Source organism: Pygocentrus nattereri, chromosome 12 (genome assembly GCF_015220715.1).
Source record: "Pygocentrus nattereri isolate fPygNat1 chromosome 12, fPygNat1.pri, whole genome shotgun sequence".
In the NCBI taxonomy this organism is placed as follows: Eukaryota; Metazoa; Chordata; class Actinopteri; order Characiformes; family Serrasalmidae; genus Pygocentrus; species Pygocentrus nattereri.
Window position 1 is genome coordinate 35,017,458 of NC_051222.1, and position 26,601 is coordinate 35,044,058.

The following is a 26,601-nucleotide window of genomic DNA, read 5'->3' on the forward strand; positions in this document are numbered from 1 at the left end:
ACCACTCCAGGCAGGTGTGCTCATTGTCCCCTAGTGAGTGTGTGTTTGTGTTTGTGTGTGTGTGTGTGTGTGTGTGTGTGTGTGCGCTCACTGCATGTATGTGTTAAATGCGGAGGTGAAATTTCCCTTTGTGGAACTAATAAGGGTCTCTTAATATTTGTGAGAGGGGAAGAACCCCAAAATTGATTGAGTGCAACTTTATATTGTGGTGCCGTATTAAGGAAAACTGAATTTTACACGTTTTTAGAAATAAAGAGGTTGATGTAGTACACAACAATAGTTATTGTTCCAAAATATACCACTGTAAACAGTCTTTATATAGAAAGACGTATTTATTTGTGATGCCATTGTAACAAATGCATTTATACATATCCGTTTATTTAGCCCCACCCATTCATGCTGGAGTTCTATAGTGTTTTACCCATGACAGCTTTTTGAAGGTGAAACAGTACAGAGTGACCAATCAGAACACAACAGAACTAAATTAGCCTTTAAGACAATCAGCTTGAAATTTTACTTCCCAATAATAGATAATCCCCAATATTTTTTAACACATCTGCATAAAAAATAATAATAACTTTCCATGTGGAAATGAATAATTCTACATACTTTTTTTTAATTAAACATAAAATTTACAGATTACATTCTGGTATTAAGCAGATCCACCCAAGATGTGGACCCAAAAAAACATTCTGCAACAAAATCTATACATGTTTATATCAGAGATTTGGGTTTGAATTCACAAAGGCTTGAATATATTACTGTATTACAGATTCACATACAGCAGTTTGAGACGCTCAGTTAAAACTTTTAAAAAGCCAATAACCCATAACATAGAAACAAAGCAATTCTTAATTAAGCTCTGTGTCCCTCATATTCTCTGTTGGTGCAGTTTCAGTGGTTTGTTCAGTTCTACAAGAAGATGACAAACATGATTATGGCAGAACACACACACACACACACACACACACACACACATATATATATATATATATATATATATATATATATATATATATGTCAAATGCAAAAAATCAAATGTTTAGTTTTCTATATCACCATCATTTCATATGCTGTTAATGGATTAATAAGGCTGATCATATCGGACTTCTGTGGACCCAAGGAAAGTAGCACCATTTGCTATCCGTTAGAAATATTTTTAAGGCCTGTGATGTCCAGCTTTTATTATTAGCAGAGACAGATATGTCCGGTTTTAAAATCACATGAATTCATTTTAAACTGTTGCAAGTATGAGTATGAACGTTTTAATTTCGTTTAGACTGAAAATCAGAGTCAAATTGTGAGCATAGCATTATGGCAAAGATATTAAAGTCTACTAGATGTTAATCCCACTAATGGGATTTGCATTTTTATGTTACTGCCAGGCTAACAGAAGTGCTATAGTGGCTATACACATGGGTATTTAAAGACTCCAGAGTTCAGTAAATTTGAAGTTGAAATGTTATCATCTTCTGTACTTGTTATAGTAATTAATACTGCGATAAAATATTGTGTTATTTCTCTGTTAACTTGTAACAGCCATTAGGTAATGCACATGTCAACATCACCCTATAGATGGCTAGCTATGGCTAGATAGCTCATTCCCATCACTGACTGATGTGCACCATTCGCAGTGAGCAGTAAAATGAAGATTTTCATGTCTGTAACTTACTGAGTCTCGTACATTTGAGCACGGGGTACATTGTCGTACAATGGTCCATCCATAATTCTGTTCATCTTAGTTTTCCTTCTTCTTAAAAACCAGATATTATTAGGACAGATGTATGCATGCTTTTTTTTACTTTCATATTTTTACATAATGTAGACGGTTGTATTTAAGATATTGTTTCTTACCGTCTCCAAAAAAATAGGAAAGCTGCAATCCCACAAAATGCAATGGCAACAGCTACATACAGAATTATGAAATAGTCTGTAAAGTGACACACACACACACACACACACACACACACACACACACACACACACACACACAGAGAAACACAAACATTCATGAAACCGAACATTTACTAATCTGTCAACTTTTGAAAAGTGTAACAAATGAATAAGTTAAATAAAAGTAAAACTAGTAAAGTTTAGTAAACTTAGTAAAACTATGGCAGGTTTACATAGCAATTTTTACCTGGTTAAAACCTCAGTTAAATGTCATGTGCAGCACCATCTAGTGACAGATGTGTGATTTTTAATGATTTAATGCTGAAAGTCCAAGTTCATAGCTGCATTCTAGCCATTTAAGCTATTCTAACAGTTTAAGCTACCAATGTGACAAACATATCAGAACACTCAGCAGACCCTGCTCAATTTAGCGAGATCATCAAATGTTTAGAGTGTATTTACATGCACTTAATAATCAAATCATAAATAATTTAAGTGGTCATGTAAACAACATCTGATTTCTTCGATCAAATTAGGGCCTGAAAATCTTAATAAATCCGATAAAGGGAGCTGGATTTTAGCTCAGTTACCAGACTTCTCAGAGCATGCATACGCTTTATCTGTGAAAATGTGCAAAGAGACTGCTGTACCAGAAATAGCAAGCAGCATTGAACGCAACACCCGTGAAATGAAATTAAGGATTTAAATATTCTTCCTCTTCTACATGATGTAGATTCATATTTACTGATGTTTAAAAAGAAAGTCAAACAGGTGGAAGAGTATCATGATGAAAATATCAGAATATTTATGATGATAAACATGCAACTCAATTTTAAATTTCAGCTCAGAAACACAATAGACAATTTCTGAAAATTGTCTGAAAATTGACTGAAAATTGACACTTCATTAAACAAATTAAGTTGACAAGAATTTGCAGGTATTAAGTAAAATCTACATCAAATATTAGCCAAATTCATAAAGACATCACAATTCTGTTAGCGTTTGCATATCAAATAGTGACATATAGGAGTAGCACAGGGTCTCCTGAAAATAAGGACATATGGCATGTGCCACTGTCTCGTAAAAAATCTTTGTAATTGTACTTGTAATTGACCAAAATGCCTAGACTACAACACAAACTTGCCCTAGGTTCCATGTGTTAAATGACACAAAAATGGGTTTTTCTTTAAAACCCAGGTGTGATTTAAACTGCAGCTTCTGGCGACACAGTAAGAAACCTGATTTACGTTTAAACTCAGGTTAAACTCTAAACCATAGCTAATCTAAGGACACTGCAGTTGCCCTAAGAGGAACTACTTACACCAAACACAGTAAATAATGTAAGTGAACAAATAGAATGTCCAAGGCAACCAGTCATGATGTACGAGCAGCGCTGTGCCAGGCTTGTAGGCATGTAGGATATCCGGTGGTTGGTTAATGTAGTGGTTAACACCTCTGCCTTCTATGCTGTAGACTAGGGTTCAATCCCCCACCTGGGTCAGCACCCTACACTATACCAATAAGAGTCCTTGGGCAAGACCCCTAACACCACCTTTGCCTACTTGTGTAAAAAATGATCAAATTGGAAGTCGCTCTGGATAAGAGCGTCAGCCAAATGCCATAAATGTAAATATCCTCATTTGGAAAATTCTATAGCCATTGGTCTTTATTAAGGCAAAAAATTGTGAGGAGCTAAGACACCTACTACTGTTTGTATTTGATGCTCCAGCACTGGATGCAGAGGTCAGGGAGGTCACATCTGAAGAAAAAAACATATTACAACAGATTATATTAGTTATTAGCAAAACTGAAAGGGGTGTGAGTTCTAAAGGAGCTGTGATGTGAACAGGAACTGGCCTGAGATTTCATCAGTGCTAAAAACAATGAGAAAGAAACTGAATCCTCTTTAAACTTTGACAGGGTATCCAAAGTATCACATTCAACTTTCAAATAAAAGACCTTGTTAAACATTTAAAGTCACAATCACTTAAGTCCAATTTAGGTTCTATTAAATGGTTTACTTAACATGTACTTTAGATTAATCATTTTACTGGACATTTACTGGACATTTCCCTGTCAAAAAGCATGACATGCACATTGATGTAGAGCAAAGATCTCATTTAAAGCTAAGATAGAGTAAAGTCAGTTGTTGTTTATCAGCAGATATTTGTTCTTTTTGTTATTTGTGCCCAGAGTATCATTACTGAATTAACAAAAAATCATAAAAAAATGAATGAATAAATTGTAACGTTGGCGTCGGCAACAGGAGTTTTACTAATTATCCCTAAAATAAGACAAACCAATTTCAAAATGCACATAACAAACGCCTGCATGTCAGGATTTATTTACTTTCAAAAGTTTTAACAACAGCTAATTATATTTTTTTCTGGATTATTATGATAAAGTCGTCTTGAACCACAAAACAAAACAAAAAAACAACAAATGATGTACTATCTAAATCTCTAGAGTGCTGATCTAGTCTGTAAGTTAATTAAATATTTCTCCAGAAACTTACCTGGAGTTGTGGTCAGTTTAGTGCTACTGGCAGGTCTTGTGGTAGAAACTGGTGTGGTGGTGCCCAGAACAAACAAAAACAAAACAGAAACTTTCGCAAAGTTTGTTAAATGCCTTAATACATCTATATCACATTTAAAATAATAATAAAAAAAATTCTTACCATCATCAAAAATAAGAAGTAAAAATGTTGATATTTGATATTTGAAAGAATTTAATTGTGGAATATTCTCAGCATTGTCACTGATATGGTAATGGCAAGTTAAAGAGGTTCTGGAGGTTTAAACACTGTACAGTTAATGCTCACTTTATTATACAATCAGATTGCTGTAGTTCAGCCACTGAGGCAGACATTGAATAATGCTTTAAGAGATGGCCGTAGCTTTCTCCAGAATGGGATGTGCAATCTGATGTATTTTCAACTCTTTACACACAGCACAGCAGATTCCATGAGTTCCTGCCCCCACATGACTGATGCAGCTTTTAAGCAGCTTGGTAATTAGTTGATGAGCTGAATCAGGTGTTTTAAGGTAATGATCAATTGAATTTGTTCAGAGCTGGAAAAGCTTGCTTAGTTAGCTCTTTAGTGGACAATGCTGAGCTAGTTATCTAATGCTGAATGCAAACTGACAATGTGGTTCAGCAGCTAAGCTTATCTAATATCCTTAAAATAACATTAATAAACATGACAAGCATTGCTCTGAAACATCCCAGCACAATCTTCCCTTGCAATACCGTACTCTGTAGAAGGTTCCAGGGTTCCAGGTCAGTCTCCCCTTTGAAGACTACCCCTTTTATTTTTATTACTGCCTGGACTACTATATTTAGAAGTCTTCTTCACAATTCAAAGATGTGGACTTTAAGAAGAATCCCACTTGTTTGCATATTAGGCTGTGATGACCTAAATGTTAAATATACTATAACACCAAAATTTTTATCATCCAAAACGTTGATTTTTACAATAAGAGACTACATGAAATATACAAGAAAAATTCTCCAAATGCACGGAAAGTTTATATTTAGTTACAAAACACAATGTTTAACACTCACCAGCCATGATACTGGATGGAATGATATTCAGGAAAACTTTTGAAGCGTTTATTGCTGATTTCAGGGAATCAGTCAAGACTGTTGCATTTGGAAGAACTGTTTCATTTTTAAAGATTATCTGAGTGTCCACACCTACTGAACCATTCCTGAAAATAGAGGAAAAGTAGACTTAGCCATCATTTATTAGCAGATTATAGTATCAACATCTATTTTAAAACCACCGTTCATAGTGTAGTGATGTTTTTATATGGCTAACAAATCAAATCAAACTCTTAATATGTCACAGCATCATATTACATTTACCTAGTCCAGTTACCTAGTCCAGTTTACCAGTTACCAATTGATTGATGTTTATTACATGTGCAATAAAGAGGTAGCATTGCAATTTAGCTGAGTCTTTGACTGGCAAATGGAGCAGGGTGACAATTTATATGAAAGCAGGATTATCGTCACCAAAATGCAGATATTTTTTGTAGTAAAAGTTAAAAATCACCAACTGGACAACTATAAATTAAATACCATGGTGCTTTGTTTGACATTGACTGATAAATAAGATTTGGATTGGTGCTGTGACCATACTCTTTGCTGAATTTACTTGTTTGTATTTTTCCCAAAAAAAAAAGAAAAAAAAAACAGTAAAAACTCACACTTGTTAGATTAAATATCTTTGTCTAAAATGAGATCAAACTAATTCATATGGTGAATAGAACTGTACCAGAGTCTTAAGACATAGCATCGGAGAAATGTGAGGGGAAACAGCTCCCTAAAGCCTCGGTTCAGCTACACATGAAAAGACAAGTGGTCAAAATACAAGCATTCAACAACAGAGACTGCTGAGATGTCCTGTCCATTTTTAAGAATTTTACTCATTATATCAGAGTTTCTCCAGACTTGATCATTTCATAAATGAATGCAAACATCATATTGCATGAGATAATATTTTGCAATTACAGAGAATAAAAAAATCCCTTTAAAAAGTCATTATTTAAAACAGCTGTCATTACTTGATTACCTCAGCAGTGATATTGTTGACCAGAGTATTGTACTCAGTTGAGGAATTATCATTGTAAGCGGGAATGAAGACTTGCTGAATTCGAACTATTAAAATAATCACTCCTTCTCCTGGCACGGGCTTAGTTGTGGTAGCTTGAGAAGATGTCCAACTGGCAGAAGTAGAGGTTATTATTGGAATCGGTGCAGCAGCTGTGGCTGTAGAGGGTGTACCGATTGGGGATTCAGGCAAAACTGCAGCCACAGTTGAGTAGGCTCCAGGTGTAGTTGGAGACACAGTTGTCGTCCCAGTTCTGGGTGAAGTGACCTGTCCTTGTGCTACAGATTCATCAGGTGAAGTTAATGATAAAGATTCTGTCTTTGAAGTCATACCCGTTTTGGACATGAACATAGTACTTTGGAAAGATTTAGTTGAAGACTCAGGAGCCTCACCTTTGGTAGATGATGCCACTGGTAATCCTGGTGCTGAACTTGTCTCGGTGGTATGGTCAGGTGTAGCTGTGGCAGACTGACTTGGTTGACCAGTGGAAGAAACGACAGTTGTTAAAAAAGAGCCAGAGAATCTTTCTGGTTCAGTAGTAGATGAAGGAGCCTGACTTCTTGTTGGTGTTGCTGGTGCTGAACTTGTATCAGCGATATGGTCAGCTGAAGTGGGGACAGACTGACTCACTTGACCAGTTGAAATATCAAATGTATCCTGTCTCACAGATGTTGGTATAGTTGACGTGAATGAGGTTTGGGTCAAAGTAGATGCTGTAGACGTGAATCTTTCTGGTTTAGTAGTAGCTGAAGGAGCCTGACTTCTTGTTGGTGTTGCTGGTGCCGAACTTGTATCAGCGATATGGTCAGCTGAAGTGGGGACAGACTGACTCACTTGACCAGTTGAAATATCAAGTGTATCCTGTCTCACAGATGTTGGTATAGTTGACGTGAATGAGGTTTGGGTCAAAGTAGATGCTGTAGATGTAAATATTTCTGGTTTAGTAGTAGTTGAAGGAGCCTGACTTATAGTTGGTGATGCTGGTGCTGAACTTGTATCAGCGATATGGTCAGCTGAAGTGGGGACAGACTGACTCACTTGACCAGTTGAAATATCAAGTGTATCCTGTCTCACAGATGTTGGTATAGTTGACGTGAATGAGGTTTGGGTCAAAGTAGATGCTGTAGACATGAATCTTTCTGGTTTAGTAGTAGCTGAAGGAGCCTGACTTATAGTTGGTGATGCTGGTGGTGAACTTGTATCAGCGATATGGTCAGCTGAAGTGGGAACAGACTGACTCAGTTGACCAGTGGAAGAAACTACAGTAGTTGAAATATCAAGTGTATCCTGCCTCACAGATGTTGGTATAGTTGACGTGAATGAGGTTTGGGTCAAAGTAGATGCTGTAGACGTGAATCTTTCTGGTTTAGTAGTAGCTGAAGGAGCCTGACTTGTAGTTGGTGTTGCTGGTGCCGAACTTGTATCAGCGATATGGTCAGCTGAAGTGGGGACAGACTGACTCACTTGACCAGTTGAAATATCAAGTGTATCCTGTCTCACAGATGTTGGTATAGTTGACGTGAATGAGGTTTGGGTCAAAGTAGATGCTGTAGACGTGAATCTTTCTGGTTCAGTAGTAGCTGAAGGAGACTGACTTATAGTTGGTGTTGCTGGTGCTGAACTTGCATCAGCGATATGGTCAGCTGAAGTGGGGACAGACTGACTCACGTGACCAGTTGAAATATCAAGTGTATCCTGTCTCACAGATGTTGGTATAGTTGACGTGAATAAGGTTTGGGTCAAAGTAGATGCTGTAGATGTGAATCTTTCTGGTTTAGTAGTAGTTGAAGGAGCCTGACTTATAGTTGGTGATGCTGGTGCTGAACTTGTATCAGCGATATGGTCAGCTGAAGTGCGGACAGACTGACTCACTTGACCAGTTGAAATATCAAGTGTATCCTGTCTCACAGATGTTGGTATAGTTGATGTGAATGAGGTTTGGATCAAAGTAGATGCTGTAGACGTGAACCTTTCTGGTTCAGTAGTAGCTGAAGGAGACTGACTTATAGTTGGTGTTGCTGGTGCCGAACTTGTATCAGCGATATGGTCAGCTGAAGTGGGGACAGACTGACTCACTTGACCAGTTGAAATATCAAGTGTATCCTGTCTCACAGATGTTGGTATAGTTGACGTGAATGAGGTTTGGGTCAAAGTAGATGCTGTAGACGTGAATCTTTCTGGTTCAGTAGTAGCTGAAGGAGCCTGACTTGTAGTTGGTGTTGCTGGTGCTGAACTTGTATCAGCGATATGGTCAGCTGAAGTGGGGACAGACTGACTCAGTTGACCAGTTGAAATATCAAGTGTATCCTGTCTCACAGATGTTGGTATAGTTGATGTGAATGAGGTTTGGATCAAAGTAGATGCTGTAGACGTGAAACTTTCTGGTTCAGTAGTAGCTGAAGGAGACTGACTTATAGTTGGTGTTGCTGGTGCCGAACTTGTATCAGCGATATGGTCAGCTGAAGTGGGGACAGACTGACTCACTTGACCAGTGGAAGAAACTACAGTAGTTGAAATATCAAGTGTATCCTGTCTCACAGATGTTGGTATAGTTGACGTGAATGAGGTTTGGGTCAAAGTAGATGCTGTAGACGTGAATCTTTCTGGTTCAGTAGTAGCTGAAGGAGCCTGACTTGTAGTTGGTGTTACTGGTGCCAAACTTGTATCAGCGATATGGTCAGCAAAAGTGGGGACAGACTGACTCACTTGACCAGTTGAAATATCAAGTGTATCCTGTCTCACAGATGTTGGTATAGTTGACGTGAATGAGGTTTGGGTCAAAGTAGATGCTGTAGACATGAATCTTTCTGGTTTAGTAGTAGCTGAAGGAGCCTGACTTATAGTTGGTGTTGCTGGTGCCGAACTTGTATCAGCGATATGGTCAGCTGAAGTGGGGACAGACTGACTCACTTGACCAGTTGAAATATCAAGTGTATCCTGTCTCACAGATGTTGGTATAGTTGACGTGAATGAGGTTTGGGTCAAAGTAGATGCTGTAGACGTGAATCTTTCTGGTTCAGTAGTAGCTGAAGGAGACTGACTTATAGTTGGTGTTGCTGGTGCTGAACTTGCATCAGCGATATGGTCAGCTGAAGTGGGGACAGACTGACTCACGTGACCAGTTGAAATATCAAGTGTATCCTGTCTCACAGATGTTGGTATAGTTGACGTGAATGAGGTTTGGGTCAAAGTAGATGCTGTAGATGTGAATCTTTCTGGTTTAGTAGTAGTTGAAGGAGCCTGACTTATAGTTGGTGATGCTGGTGCTGAACTTGTATCAGCGATATGGTCAGCTGAAGTGCGGACAGACTGACTCACTTGACCAGTTGAAATATCAAGTGTATCCTGTCTCACAGATGTTGGTATAGTTGATGTGAATGAGGTTTGGATCAAAGTAGATGCTGTAGACGTGAACCTTTCTGGTTCAGTTGTAGCTGAAGGAGACTGACTTATAGTTGGTGTTGCTGGTGCCGAACTTCTATCAGCGATATGGTCAGCTGAAGTGGGGACAGACTGACTCACTTGACCAGTTGAAATATCAAGTGTATCCTGTCTCACAGATGTTGGTATAGTTGACGTGAATGAGGTTTGGGTCAAAGTAGATGCTGTAGACGTGAAACTTTCTGGTTTAGTAGTAGCTGAAGGAGCCTGACTTGTAGTTGGTGTTGCTGGTGCCGAACTTGTATCAGCGATATGGTCAGCTGAAGTGGGGACAGACTGACTCACTTGACCAGTTGAAATATCAAGTGTATCCTGTCTCACAGATGTTGGTATAGTTGACGTGAATGAGGTTTGGGTCAAAGTAGATGCTGTAGACGTGAATCTTTCTGGTTTAGTAGTAGCTGAAGGAGCCTGACTTGTAGTTGGTGTTGCTGGTGCCGAACTTGTATCAGCGATATGGTCAGCTGAAGTGGGGACAGACTGACTCACTTGACCAGTTGAAATATCAAGTGTATCCTGTCTCACAGATGTTGGTATAGTTGACGTGAATGAGGTTTGGGTCAAAGTAGATGCTGTAGACATGAATCTTTCTGGTTCAGTAGTAGCTGAAGGAGCCTGACGTATAGTTGGCGATGCTGATGCTGAACTTGTATCAGTGATATAGTCAGCTGAAGTGGGGACAGACTGACTCACTTGACCAGTGGAAGAAACTACAGTAGTTGAAATATCAAGTGTATCCTGTCTCACAGATGTTGGTATAGTTGACGTGAATGAGGTTTGGGTCAAAGTAGATGCTGTAGACGTGAATCTTTCTGGTTCAGTAGTAGCTGAAGGAGCCTGACTTGTAGTTGGTGTTACTGGTGCCAAACTTGTATCAGCGATATGGTCAGCAAAAGTGGGGACAGACTGACTCACTTGACCAGTTGAAATATCAAGTGTATCCTGTCTCACAGATGTTGGTATAGTTGACGTGAATGAGGTTTGGGTCAAAGTAGATGCTGTAGAGGTGAATCTTTCTGGTTCAGTAGTAGCTGAAGGAGCCTGACTTATACTTGGCGATGCTGATGCTGAACTTGTATCAGTCATATGGTCAGCTGAAGTGGGGACAGACTGACTCAGTTGACCAGTGGAAGAAACTACAGTAGTTGAAATATCAAGTGTATCCTGTCTGACAGATGTTGGTATAGTTGATGTGAATGAGGTTTGGGTCAAAGTAGATGCTGTAGACGTGAATCTTTCTGGTTTAGTAGTAGCTGAAGGAGCCTGACTTGTAGTTGGTGTTGCTGGTGCCGAACTTGTATCAGCGATATGGTCAGCTGAAGTGGGGACAGACTGACTTGACACTTGACCAGTTGAAATATCAAGTGTATCCTGTCTCACAGATGTTGGTATAGTTGACGTGAATGAGGTTTGGGTCAAAGTAGATGCTGTAGACGTGAATCTTTCTGGTTCAGTAGTAGCTGAAGGAGCCTGACTTATAGTTGGCGATGCTGATGCTGAACTTGTATTAGTGATATGGTCAGCTGAAGTGGGAGCAGACTGACTCAGTTGACCAGTGGAAGAAACTACAGTAGTTGAAATATCAAGTGTATCCTGTCTCACAGATGTTGGTATAGTTGATGTGAATGAGGTTTGGGTCAAAGTAGATGCTGTAGACGTGAATCTTTCTGGTTCAGTAGTAGCTGAAGGAGCCTGACTTGTAGTTGGTGTTGCTGGTGCTGAACTTGTATCAGTGATATGGTCAGCTGAAGTGGGGACAGACTGACTCACTTGACCAGTTGAAATATCAAGTGTATCCTGTCTCACAGATGTTGGTATAGTTGCCATGAATGAGGTTTGGGTCAAAGTAGATGCTGTAGATGTGAATCTTTCTGGTTCAGTAGTAGCTGAAGGAGCCTGACTTATAGTTGGCGATGCTGATGCTGAACTTGTATCAGTGATATGGTCAGCTGAAGTGGGGACAGACTGACTCAGTTGACCAGTGGAAGAAACTACAGTAGTTGAAATATCAAGTGTATCCTGTCTGACAGATGTTGGTATAGTTGATGTGAATGAGGTTTGGGTCAAAGTAGATGCTGTAGACATGAATCTTTCTGGTTCAGTAGTAGCTGAAGGAGCCTGACTTATAGTTGGCGATGCTGATGCTGAACTTGTATCAGCGATATGGTCACCTGAAGTGGGGACAGACTGACTCAGTTGACCAGTGGAAGAAACTACAGTAGTTGAAATATCAAGTGTATCCTGTCTCACAGATGTTGGTATAGTTGATGTGAATGAGGTTTGGGTCAAAGTAGATGCTGTAGACGTGAATCTTTCTGGTTCAGTAGTTGCTGAAGGAGCCTGAGTTATAGTTGGTGTTGCTGATGCTGAACTTGTATCAGTGATATGGTCAGCTGAAGTGGGGACAGACTGACTCACTTGACCAGTTGAAATATCAAGTGTATCCTGTGTCACAGATGTTGGTTCAGTTGATGTGAGTGAGGTTTGGGTCAATGTAGATGTTGTTGTAGACTTGAATCCTTCTGGTTCAGTAGTAGATGAAGGAGTCTGATTTCTGCTAGGCGATGCTGGTGTTGAGCTTGTATCAGTGGTATGGTCAGCTGTAGTGGTGGCAGACTGACTCAGTGTATCCTGTGTCACAGGCATTGTCTCGGTTGATGTGAATGAGGCTTGGCTCAAAGTAGACATTGTTGTAGAAATGGGCAGTTGCTCAGCCATGGTAGAAGTTTGTTCATGAAGTAACCGTGTTGGAGGTACTGATTCCATTGTAGTTACAGAGTTGCCTCTGGTCAAAACCTCCAATGCAGTCACCCCTGTTGATCTCATTTCTGTTGATGTTACTTGCATATATGTTGAAATGTCTGGGAAACCTGCAGGTGTAGGCATTGATGTGTCTTCTGAATCTTCATGGTTAAATGTTCTTGATGTCTCTGTTAAGATTACAGAATCAGCCGTTGTTAAAGCTGGAGGTGACATTGCTGATCATTGAAATTCATTGGTCTTTTCACATTAACTTGTAGTTGAACTATTATCAACTTCTGACATCAGCAGAATAGTTTTTGAAGTTTCAGCTGCTGTGACAGACATAGAAACTGTAGCAATTTTAGTAGTAGATGTAAAAGCAAAAGTAAATTGAATAAAAAAAAAGAATTAAAAGGTTTTCATTATAATTGCATGGTAACATATATGTGCACAATATCTAGTGGTACATCTGAAAGTGACTCAGAAATGTTTTGAGATCAGTATTTGCAAAGTTCATCTGCCAGGTTTACACACAAAAATAGCCTAAGCTAATGATCTGCAGTTACCTTACTAGATTAGAGGGTGGGTCCACTCCTCATATTTTTTAAAATTATTATTAAGGTTAATTTTTTAATGTATCTATTTTTGTACACGCTAGTCTAGTAAAATTAGAATTTATTTAGGCTGTGTTTAGCTCTTTATTTTACTTGGCTCTAGTTTAGACTATAATAATAATGATAATAATAAAAATAATAATAAAGAAACAGCAGACTTTACCTGCACAGTATGTAGGTATTGGAAGTAACACCGCTGGCTTGACGAGTCTGTAGACGTAGTAATTTCCTGGACAGGCTTTGACTTGGATTGGGTTTGATCTGTAGGAATTACATTGTCTACTATTAACTGAAGAGACATACGTTCCAAATATTTCTCTGGTGACGATGCCGTCCTGTGATCGAGGATGAGATCCACCAAGTAAAAGGGCAGTGTATCCACCACAGGTCACAAAACTCCAACACCAATCAGATTCAGGAATCTGAGCACTATTTCCCTGAAGATACAGACGATACCAGCCGCTCCATTCAATGAGGGTGTCATCAAAGCTACCACGGTAGAGCCCACTGTCTGTCCTTCTCCAGTCATTATCAAGAACACTGTAGACACTGCAGGGGTCAAAAGTCATGTTGTTTGCAGTGTCGGCTGTGGAAACAGAATCACCAAAAGCGCTCACTGCTTTATCTCCAAAATCACAGAACAACACTTTAGTTCAGACACAACTTAAAGAGTAGTATTGTAGTGTAATGTAGTAGAGTAGAGTGTAATCCCAAGTGTATTATCCCCAATATTTAAGTATATATGGTTCAGTTTGGCCCATAAGCTGCTGTTCCTATAGCCTTGTTGTTAGGCTGAGGTGTGTGAAATTGTTTATGGAAATATGTCAACTATATATATAAAAATGCTTAAAGTTTAAGTGACACTTATTAGTCCCACAATGGGGAAATTTCACCTCCGCATTTAACCCATCCATGAAGTGAAACACCACATACACTCTAGTGAATACACACACACTAGGGGGCAGTGAGCACACTTGCCCAGACCGGTGGGCAGCCCAATCCACAGCACCAGGGGAGCAGTTGGGGGTTAGGTGTCTTGCTCAAGGACACCTCAGTAATGTGCTGTCGGCTCTGGGGATCGAACCAGCAACCTTCCAGTCACAGGGCTGGTTCCCTAACCTTCAGCCCACATATATAAACCTCCTCAGTTTGTAGATTAACAGCAGCCTTTGAGAGAAAAATCTGTGACACCTTTCTATTATGCATGCTGAACAAGTGTTCAGACGGATAGTTACCTGTCCAGTGACTAATGAGTTGTGTTTGACATTGGCCTGATATTGATATTATATAGTATGATGGTACTTCTATCCAAGGACAAACTATTATCTTTAAAATGGTAACTACACAAAGAATCCAAAACGCCTTATTTACATTTACAGTAAATTAATGGACCGAGATTTTATTATGAGCAATTTTGAAGCATTTCCGTTGGTCCATTCATCATGAAAGTTTCCCACAGTGTAAGGAATGGCTGCCATCATACTTGTTTTTCTTTTGACAGCGATAAGCAGAATATATCTTCATAACCATTATTGCTTATTTAGACAAAGTATGTAATAGCTAAAATAAAATATATTGTTAGATCTTTTGAAAACCTACTAGTGTTTATATTTGATGCAGCAACACTGGTCACATTCGTCGGGACGGTGGTCGGAGTAATGGTGTTCACATCTGAATAAAGGACATATTTATACAAACATTAAAGTAAAATACATAAACTTTGGCTAAATTCTTTAAAAAAACACAGTCAGTATTCTTTATAACTACCAAAGTACCTGCACAATAAGCAGCAACACAGGAGTTTGGCCTGACGAACTCATAGACGTAATAGTTTCCTAGACATGCTTTTACCCGAATTGGGGTGGATCTGTAGTAACAGCAGTCACTTCCTGACCTCCCACAGACCCCACGAGTGACTATTCCATCCTCTGTCTGAGGATGAGATCCATTCAGCCACAGAGTGATATCAGTACCACATGTTGACCGATTAACACAGCTGTCTGCCATACGGACGCTCATCCCATAATACAGCAGACGATACCAGCCAGTCCAGTTGAATAATCTGTCACAGATCCACAGTCCAGTTGCATTAGTGGCTCTCCAGGGTTGATCCAGAGCAGTGTAGTTGGTGCAGGGATCATTAAATGTAGCTGCTGTTGAAATGAATAAAACATGCATCAATTTATTTACATATTGTGGCTGTCAGGACAAAGCCTTTCATCTCCATTTAGTCATTTTTCCTTTTTTTTATTTAACCATTTGAAACTGAAGACTTTTTTTAGAATTTTGCTCTCCTGGTAAAGATGAGTAAATGGTTAAGATAAATTCATTTGGTGATTTAGCTTTATTTCATTGTTTATATTTTTTCTGGGGGAAGAAAATTCCTCAAAATATAATTATTATTTTAACAAAAACACATGTGCCCCAGTTATTGGCATGTATGATGTGACTCAGAAGTCAAATTCCATTAGTCACTCTTTAACATAGGAAATATAAGAGAACATACAATTAACATGAGGGTAAACCTGAAGCATCACTCTTAACACTGGAGGAGCCTTTAGTACATTACGCTTCACTTTACTTAGAGTGGACAAATACGTCTTACAAGCTCTGTGTAAACAGCTGCTGACAGTCCAGAGCCGGGACCAGGCCGCAGACAGACAGGCTAAACCGACCGTCTGCGATCTGCCTTGAGGCGTCACCCAAGATCAGCTTTATTGAGACTGTGTCTTTGCCCTGAATTAAAACTAAATTTAATCATTTTCATCAGAAATCAGTCCGTTTAAATAACCTAATCAACATATATCCATGTTCTGATGATAGCACTAACACCTTAGATCTAAAACTTGGACTACTTAATATAAGATCATTAAACTCTAAAGCAGTCGTCGAAATGAAATTATAAGCGATCATAAATTTGACTTTTATTTTCTCACTGAAACATCAGACCAGATGAATATTCACCTTTAAATGAAGCCACGCCTGTAGGCTATAATTACACACATAGGCCAAGACTATCAGGCAAGGGAGGTGGAGTCTGTATAATCTACCAAAATACTCTCGACATTTGACAGTCTGACAGGAATGGTGTTCTTGTGTAGAGCCCTTGGTAAGACACATGTTTTTCCACATAATTATTCTTACATTATTATTTTGTTTTCCCATAGAAATGAATGGCGAGGAAACATTTGTGCTCCCCACTCATATCTTGATGATGTAAGTATACTTGCAACACCCTACTAAACATGTGGCATACCATCACAACCACATGCAACAGCTTATCAACCACCTGGGCTAGTAAGCTCCAAGTGCCTTGGGCAGAGATGGCCTGCGGTTGACTCTGGGGGCAGGCCTTGCAGCACATCGTTTCTTAGATAGCCTTCAGTGGAGAAGAGTGAATCATTGACAAACCAGGGCCAATGGCAGACAGCAGACAAACCACAGGGTTAATCATAAACCTACTGCCCTATAAAGCCAAACCAGACCTTCAGTGCAGTGTAACTACTGCAGAGAGGCTGTGATGCTTAACTGTACATAAACAAACAGAGCTGGTTTCCTCAAAGCCAGAAAAAAATATCTAACTTATGAATAATAAATTCTCTTCTCAGCCTTGTCTGTATACCAGAAATCTCAAATTAGCAATAAGTAAACTGATCCCTGTCTGCTGTCGCATGAAAGGCCTATCTCAAATCTTTCCTTTATAGCAAAGATTTTGGAGAAAGTTGTGGTGTGCATATATATATATATATATATAGCTTTCTCTTTGATATAAATAGAAATAGCCAAATCTGAAGTCCCAGCTAGTTGGAACTAAACTTTATGTATTTATTTATTAATTTTATTTTTTTTATTTATTTATTTTTTTGGAGATGCAGAACTAGAAAAAAAGACTTTTGACTAAACTATGAATTTACATTTACATTTATATTTAAAGCATTTAGCAGACGCTCTTATCCAGAGCGACTTACAAGAAGTGCTTTGTCTATCTAGAGAAAGTATCTTTCCTAGTTACCAGTAGGTTAGAGAGAAAGCCAGTCCTGAGCTCAGATACGGCTAGAAACAAAAGTCACTGTAGATACACAGAGAAAAGGGACAGAGTTGAGCACAGAACTCTGTTCCATGCAGTGCAATACAATACAATATGATATACAAGTGGAGCACAATATATTGCAAACAATACTTTATTCAATGCTCAAATTTAGATGAGTTGCATAGACTTTAGAGTTCTCAGGATGGGTTCACGTAAGAAAAGCTGTGTATTCAGTTACATTTGAATTTTTAGTTATGCCGACTTTCATTTTTCACAGCGTTGCTGGTTATTCACTCCTGCACCGGGAGTCTTCTGCATATGCAAACTCAGGTGGACAGCACACGTCTGAGTGCAAGAACCGTGTCTGATAGCTGAAGTAACAGTTAGTTGCATTCTCCTGACATCGTGACAGTTTGAAAAGATGTGGTGGGGCTTTACGTGACTCAGAGGAAGTATGTGCTACCCTTTACCCTTCTGGGGCTGGTGACTTGGGGTAATATTATGTAATTAATGTTGTAGAATATATATTTGAATATTTGTATAATACTGGAACTTGTACTTCTCTGGGCTATGGGTATAGTAGATTTTCTTTGTTGTCCAATAGCAATTTGAGAATATTGTTGTTCCTTACATGTGGCATTAAGAGTTTACAATGTCAATAACACTTCAAGATGTCTTAAATATTCTAAAGTGCAGGTCTAGTGATCAATAGTTACATGCCAAACAATTTGCATCATGAATTGTGAATATGATATTCATCCTTTTTGTCTATCAAAAGGATGACAAAATGATAGATATTTTCAGTTTAGGATGCAAATTGACTATCATTTATTTATCACTTTTAAATTAAACAGTGATGACAAAAACTGCACTTTGGAATAAGAAAGACGTCTTGAAGGTTCAGTGACTTCTTGAATTTATTAGCCTTTAAGGAATACATTTAAAAAAAGCAATAAACATGACAAGTTAGAACCAACAAAAACCAAATGCTACAGATTACATACACTATAAATGATGTGAATTTAGATGATACATGTTCAGTAATTTTCATAACAAGGTCATAAAGAGTTTAGTTTGCATAATGCATAGACTTAAAAATAAAGGGACCACGCAGGTCCATGATTCATTCATCAAGGTACAAACAGTGTAAACGTTCCCTCAAAGGTGCAACAGTGGTTTTAAGGTCCAGTTGTGTACCTTAAATAAGTTTTTCCTAGTGGAAAAGTAGATATTTGTATTTTTATAAACTTTTTTTTTTTTAAAACAGAACAATAAAATAAAAGCCTGGAGGGGAGATGGGGGGTATGAAGCCAGTACAGTTTAGAAGATATCATTTCAATGGATTATGTTACAGTTATGTTCCCTAACTAAAGGTACTCAGGTCCCCCTGAGGGTCCCACCGCAGTGACAAGAAGGGTACTGCCCCAGTCACAGTGTCGTACCTATCTAACAGCGTTTTCAGAAATATGGGCAATGTTGTCGTCTTAATTCCACTCTTATTTATTTGATATATTGATATAACCAAGTTGGCCAGCTATGTTTTCCTGTCATCATTTCTCGCTGCCCCCCTAGTCACATGCTCAAATGACTTTGTCCCACTTCATATTAAGTGTCACTAATAACTTTGTAGTTTCACTTGAGTAACATATGCAACAACACTAACTACTGATGATTTAGCCAAAGTGCAGTCAACGTGTTTACACATGTATCAACTTCAGTTTAGCCTCATGTAATTACACAAATGTACCTTTTTGATACGCTACAGATCAGAAGACTTTTTCAACAGTAAAAAGGAAGCATGTTTTACACAATATTACATTTACATTTTACATAATTACTATGGAATAAGTGTTATCACAAGGCAACCGACTCACATCACATTGATTAATACTATTCTGTAATTACACTATACTTAAACTAAGTGGACAGTTCCTGTGTAATTACTATGTAGTTACTGTGTAATAATGCAGTGGTAATGTAGACGTTGATTTGGGGGAAATGCAACACATTTAATGAATGTTATGAAGCTACATGTTAATATAAGGGGGCGTCTGCTGTTCTGACACATTACAGACTGGTTTAAAGCTGAAACTGGTTACAGTGTCACAGCACTAACAACATAAACACCAGCTAAATGTCAGGAAAGCTGGCAGATACAGTGTAAATAATGCTTTAATGTAAACTATTACATACCTTTACTGCTGAAAAAACTTCTGAAAGTTGCCCTTCTGTAATGCGTCTAACAGTGACTAAAGTATTAGTAGTTACATTGTCGTTGCATATGTTATGAGAAACAATAGAAAGTGGGACAAATGATATTTTTTATGCAATTTATGTATTTATAATTTGATATATTGTATAATTTATTTGTAAAATAGCTACACTGAACAGCGATGCTGAAGGTACTGGACACTGTCTGTACTGTCTGAGGAGGTGGGGGGGGGGGGGGGGGGGGGAGGGTGTGCTGATTTAACCCCTAATTTACTACACCTATAGACTTGGCTGTGATGTTTACAATTTGTCTGTGCAATTCACACCTCGCCCACGTGAGCCGAACCTCTTTAGTCAGTAGGTATTAGGTAGGAACTGAATGGCTTTAAGCTTTACTTACTAGAATCTGCACCACTGCGGTTTGTGTCTGTAGTTAGCAGGACCACAGTGACCCCTGTTGGAGAGATGGAAAAAGGATGAATGCTCACACATTATGACGGTATGCAAAGGTGGCTTTGTGATGAGGTGATATCATGTAATGAGGCTCAGTTGTGGCACCAGGGAGAGAGAGACTGGCTTTTTAAAAGAGTGTGTGGGGGAGTAATCTATTACGGCAGGAGATTCAATGAGATGCTGCTTTGCTTTCATATGGACAGTCAATGAACCTTGTTTCAGACGCTGGCGCTTTGGTGCAACAGAGAAGACAGAGGACTTGGGGGCAGGAGGGGTCTCAACAACCTGGCATGGGGAGTCTGGCTCTTTTAACGAGCAGGCTTTGTGTAGTCTATGTGCATTTGCAGCTCAGGACTGGGTAGTAAGGAGAGTGGGGAGAATTTCCAGCGGTCTGGTAACATTTTTGGACTGATTATGGTGAGCTAATGAGTAAACTCATGCAATAAATAAATAAATAAACAAACACTCATACAAACTATATCATCCAAGTATATATATATATATATATATATATATATATATATATATATATATATATAAGGATTAATAGGGTCCCTGCTCAAGTGGTGTAGCTGCGGCTGAAGTTGGCTTTTTATTCTCATGTCTCATTCCACCTTATATCATAAAGCACTTATTCAGATGTTTGTTCCAGCGCTGGCCATTTCTAGTACGTTCTGCACTATTTAAGGTGGAATGGAAATTGTGATAAAAAAGCCTCGAGAGCTTATCAAAGTAAGTGCAACTATGTAGTGCAGGCTGACACATTAGCCTGCGCTCCCCTGAGTCTATTACTGTTTTATGCAACTTCAATATGCAAAGTGTGTGAAGACGGACAGCAGAGGGAAGAACTGCACACAACTAAAGCATGAAAAGGCTAGTTAAGGAGGATGAAGTGATATCTCAGCAAGCGGGCAGTGATAAACGTTGGCCGGAAGTCAATTTTTGTTTATTGGGGATTATAATGTCACATTTTAGACGGGAAAAAAAAGTTTTCATAGAATAATGAATCACTCAGTTCACAAGTTCAAGGCATTTCAAAGAAACCAACTCTCCAGACTCACACTGTTCGCTGTACTGAGTGGGTAACTGTGTAGCTGTGCTGCTGTCTTTAAAACATTGTGAGTTAATTTGAAGGAGGGAAAATAGACCCAAGATAAAGAATAATTATTGTATGAAATCTCAGATATAATACAGCTTTTAGTGAGTCAGCATTTCTGTACATGCATATGTGACAGAATAATGTACAGAATGAGATAAAGTACCTTTATTCCAGAACAGTAACTCATTCTGCATTACTTGATGTGCATAAGGGTAAATTCTCTCGAATACTGTGGTAACAAATTTACACACACACACACACACACACACACACACACACACACACACACACACACCTTCTGAGCCGCTTATCCTTCTGGGTTGCGGGGGGAGCCGGAGTCTATCGTAGCAGTCATCGAGAGGAAGGCAGGATAAACCCTGGACAGGTTGCCAGTACATTGCAGGGCAGACAGACAGACACATTCACTCACGCCTAGGGGCAATTTAGCATGTCCAATTAGCCTGACTGCATATCTTTGGACTGTGGGTGGAAACCGGAGAACCTGGAGGAAACCCACGCAGACACGAGGAGAACATACAAACTCCACACAGAGAGGAGGCTGGTCGCCCGGCCGGGGACTCGAACCCAGGTTAATAATTTACAATGAACTGTGCCTTTCTACATAGTAATTACACATGAACTACACATAACTACAAAACAAAAAACTACACATTGTCATCATACACAAAAAGGAACCAGGCTACTGACCAGGTATGAGCTGGACGTTCTCAGTACTATGATGGAAACAGGACCATAAGATAAAGTCGTACACAGTAAATACGCAGCAACTATTGGCCATTATCTCTTATTCAAAGCACAACCATGTATAGCATTCATAAAGTCACATACTGTTAAAGAGCGGAATTAGATTAAAGTACCGCAGTGGTAAGGGGTGTCTATACTGTAGTATGGAACATGGATGAATGAAGCAAAAACAACAGGTTAAGGTAGAAATGGAAATGTACTATACTAGAGAATTTCCTCTATGGTGGGACTAATAAAGGATTATTTTATCTTAAGTCAGTGAAACACAATACACAACAGCATTCCAGACTACCTGGAATAAAACAGTAGCTAATTTACATACACAAAGTAAACAACAAACAAACAAATACGTCCCGCTGTACCAAACATACATACACACGCAGACACACACCTATGGGCACAGACACATCCAGAGAGATGGACTTGCTATGTATAGAATATCCACAAACCAGTCTGAAACTACAGGAGCAAGCAGCACAGCAGAGGAACAAGTAGAGTCCAGCTGATGAAGCTGACAGGCCAGTGACAGAGTATCTTCTACAGACCCATGCACAGCCATGCATTCCACACATCCATGGCCCATAGCGGGTTTGCAACCTCGGAAATTCCAAGAAAGCTCCCTGGACAAAGTCTAGAGTAAAGCCTGAGTAGATCTGCTTGGGGCGCATGGTCTTTCTGAGCAGGGGTTAGAGTATATCTACTGTCCTAGTAAACACTCACACTGTGGCCACATGCTCTCAGTGGTGTGTGCTGCCAGGCCTCCCGCTGGGTCACTACTCCCCCGCACAACAGATCTTCTTGCCCATTTTGAATTTGATGCCAACAACATCTAAAATTAGCAAAGAACTTGGGAAATTCATAATTTATGGTACAGCCCCATTTCCAAAAATAGACTGTAAATAAAAATAGAATGCAAATGATATGCAAATCATTTTTAAAGGAAGAAAAATACCGGCTTTTGGCCTTGACCCTTACATACAGAGATTTCTCTAGATTCTCTGAATCTTTGAATACTCTTATGTCCTGTAGATGATGAAAAAGCAAAGGTTCTTTGCTATTTTACATTGAGAAACATTGTTCTTGAATTGTTGCACTATTTGCTCACCCACTCTTTTACAGAGTGATAAATCCCTCCTCATCTTTACTTCTGAAAGACCTTTATACCCAATCATGTTACTGACCTGTTGTCAATCAACCACCAGGTGTTTTTTTTTTTTTACACAACTTTACCAACCTTTTGTTGCCTTGATCCCAACTTTTTTGGAACGTGTTGTTGGCAATGAATTCAAAATGGGCAAGTATTTTTCAGTAAACAGTAAAATTTCTCAGTTTCAACATCTGAAATGCTGTCTATACTTTACTTTCAATGAAATTTAGAGTTTACATGATTCGCATATCAGTGCATTTTGCATTTTTATTTACATTTTGCACAGTGTGCCAACTTTTTTCAAAAAACAGTTGTAATATCGCATAAAATAAGTAAAACATTTAAGGGAAACCTAAAAAATCTCTGCAGGCAAAGGACAAGGCTGAAAACCAATATTGGCTGGCTGAGATCTTCGGGCCTTAAGGTGACACTCCATTAAATGATTCTGTGGTCGAAATCACAAGCTCAGATCTGCATGAGCTCAGGTCTAGAATCCATTGTCTAAAAACACAGTTCTTCACTGCATCCACAAATACAAGCTAAAGATCTACCATAAAAGAAGAAGACGCATATAAACGTCCTCATGGGTTAAAGAGGAGATGGACTATAGCCAGCTTGTTATCAGGGAACCGTTCAAAAGCCAACACCTGTGATGTTAGTGGGGCGCATTAGTTTGAGAAAAGAGATCCCAAACTTTTGAGCAGCTGGAATCATACATTAAGCAAGAATTTGACTTTGAAACCTACAGCAATTGGTCTCCTCAGTTCCCAAATTCCCAAAGTGTTGTTGAAAGAAGAGGTGATGCAACACCATGTGAAACATGCCCCCTTCCCAACTTTTGTGAAATGTATGTTTGGCTTCAAATTCAAAATGCAAATCAATTTTCCAAAAAACATAAAATTCAACATTTGTTGTGTTGTCTTCATAATACCTTCAATCACATGTAAGGTTTAAATGATTTGCACATAATTTCACTCTGATTTTATGACATTTTGCACAATGTCCCAACTATTTTGAAAACAATCTTGTGAAAATAATCAAAAAAATGATAAAGGATTGACAAACTTTCAAGCAGCGCTATAAATAAAAGGAACAACAAAAACCTAAAAATGTAACTGGTCTGAACAAGAGCTTACAATATGCAAATACAGCAGAAAGGCTTCTTTGTTACAATTTATTCTGGTACAGCATGGCCAACATCACTGGAGCACATTCATCATCACTTTAAAACTAATAAATATTACTCTGTGTGTTTGTTCTTGAAAAGCATTGCTGTCTTTCTAAACAAATATCTGCCTAAACACATTGTTACTGTTACTACCCTTTAAGTTAAGTGATACTTTATTAATCCCACAAACAGGGAAATTCCACCTCCGCATTTAACCCATCCGTGAAGTGAAACACCACATACACACTAGTGAACACACACAATAGGGAGCAGTGAGCACTCTTGCCCAGAGAGGTGGGCAGCCCTATCCACAGTATCCGGGGAGCAGTTGGGGGTTAGGTGTCTTGCTCAAGGACACCTCAGTCATGGACTGTTGGCACTGGGGATCAAACCGACAACCTTCCAGTCACGAGGCTGATTCCCTAACCTCCAGCCCACAACTGTCCCACATCTGAATGGTAACTGTGGCTACTTTAAAAAGAGAACAGCTAATGGCACACAGTCTATGTCATGCTGTAATTTATATACCGGATTCATTTCAACCCCATTCCTGACATTTCTAATAATGACTGTGTTACAGTTTCATTTTGTAATAAACACATAAAAACTAACCGAAGAGCTTCGTTAATGTATAGTCACACAGTCTTAACCATATTAATTTCTCCATTGCAAATGACAACTGGAGGAAAAACGACAACAACTAACATAAATAATAACCAGACAATACACCAGCCTTCCTTCCACAGATAACTGCACATCATCTCCACCAATAAATATGGCTTAAAGACGGAAACAAAAGATGAATAAATTCTTAGTTATTAGAAAAATCTCTAAACCTATGAGCAAGTATCAATTAATATTTTAATGCAAAATTTCACCAAATTACACTTTCCACCTACATTTATAAGCAGATTCATCTCCAAATGTCTAAATATTTTACAGTGCTAATTTCCTACTTTGTAAACATGGAAATAAATACTCACACGTTAAGAAACCTATTATATTTTTCATTGTAATAATCTTCTGCTGAGATGTTCTTGCCTACAGACCAACAAGTAACAAATGTGCCTTCTGGTTTGCAGCCAATGTGAAATTTGCATATCTTTCCATAAAACAAATTATGTGGTTTTGAAGAGGTGTTCATTTCTTGTTGGTGTAGCGTATTATTAGAACAAAGTGCTGTGTTCTGTTTTCTCCTGGGCTTTTGCATTTAATTTGTGACAAATGTGACGTCCATGAGTGATATGGAAATAATTTCCATAGTTTCCATATTTCCACATAATCCACAACAATCTACATCAAACAAAGATCTCAAACTTGATGACACACATCGCACTGTGACAGTTAAATGCAGCCACAAGTTTGGAACCAAATTCATTCCTGTTTAAAACTGAATTTAACTCTTCATTGAGATTTTCTCATTATGAGTTGATCATGTGCATTTCATTTTATTTAGTTTTGATATATAAAAGTATCTATAACTAGTCAATAGTGGTTAGTGTAGTGTGGTTGGTAACACCCCTGCCTTCTACGCTGTAGACTGGGGTTCAATCCTCCGCCTGCACTGTACCACCAAGTGTCCTTGGGCAAGACTCCTAACATTACCTTTGCCTACCTGTGTAAAATGATCAAATCTAGCTAAGAGCATCTACCAAATGCCATACATGTAAATTGACATGATCCTGTAACCACGTGTAAGGGAAAAAAGTTACCTTTTATTTTATGGTTATTAAGAATTAGTTATTATTTAGTTACTGATTAAGTACTTAGTCATTAGTAACTGACTACACTGTTAATTCATAGCTGCTCTGACTGATTTTTACACCAATACACTGATTTGTTACTCACATACAGAAGCAGCATAAGAAATATCATTTGTTAATACTGTTCATGATCTGTTAACTAACCTTCTCCACTGTGCAGTGCTGTGTTGAAGGCATTGTTTGTTTGAGCTTTACTGGACACTTTCCATCACCTTTACACAACCAGCTGCTTCACTGTGCTCACAGCTGTCTTTACATTATCACCATTAACTATTCCTTACTCCATATTACACAACCATTTAGTGCTACATCCCTACTACTATATTAATTACACTACAAACTCATGATTAACAGCAGCCTGTACAACTTCACTGTCAATCACAGTAAAAACTTAAGTGGACATTCCACCGATCAGGCATAACATTCTGACCACCTCCTTGATTCACTCATGACTGTCATTGTTAGAAGGTAGATTACAGAAGTACAGCCTATGTAATTACATGTGTGTACCAACTATAACTTACACTTCAAAATAGGTGGATATTTCCTGTGTAATTACTATGTAGTTACTGTGTAATAATGCAGTGGTAATGTAGATGTTGATTTTGGGGAAATGCAACACATTTAATTAAATGGTATGAAGCTACATGTTAATATAAG

General features: G+C 38.6%; 2 protein-coding genes across 9 annotated transcripts; both read right to left on the reverse strand.

The window, feature by feature from the left end:
- Nucleotides 1-313: 313 nt before the first annotated feature.
- LOC108443878 (mucin-5AC-like) lies at nt 314-13,637 on the reverse strand. 8 transcript variants are annotated; one of them, XM_037543638.1, is made up of 10 exons: nt 13,469-13,637; nt 11,321-12,879; nt 6,470-11,113; nt 6,173-6,237; nt 5,458-5,603; nt 4,409-4,456; nt 3,599-3,652; nt 1,855-1,930; nt 1,673-1,753; nt 314-912 (listed from the first exon to the last, which is right to left on the reverse strand). In XM_037543638.1, exons 2-10 carry the CDS (start codon nt 12,833-12,835, stop codon nt 852-854), a joined length of 6,690 nt encoding a protein of 2,229 aa, XP_037399535.1. In that variant the 5' UTR covers nt 12,836-12,879; nt 13,469-13,637; the 3' UTR covers nt 314-851. The 8 variants fall into 8 exon arrangements, with proteins under 8 accessions (XP_037399535.1, XP_017580257.2, XP_037399536.1 ...); XM_017724768.2 differs by having other exon boundaries at nt 6,470-10,919; nt 11,142-12,879; XM_037543639.1 differs by having other exon boundaries at nt 6,470-7,577; nt 7,800-12,879.
- On the reverse strand, nt 13,205-25,231 carry LOC119264680 (uromodulin-like). Its single transcript, XM_037543303.1, has 6 exons — nt 25,162-25,231; nt 19,947-20,000; nt 15,081-15,458; nt 14,905-14,976; nt 13,609-13,891; nt 13,205-13,208 (listed from the first exon to the last, which is right to left on the reverse strand). Exons 1-6 carry the CDS (start codon nt 25,187-25,189, stop codon nt 13,205-13,207), a joined length of 819 nt encoding a protein of 272 aa, XP_037399200.1. The 5' UTR covers nt 25,190-25,231.
- Between the last annotated feature and the right edge of the window lie 1,370 nt (nt 25,232-26,601).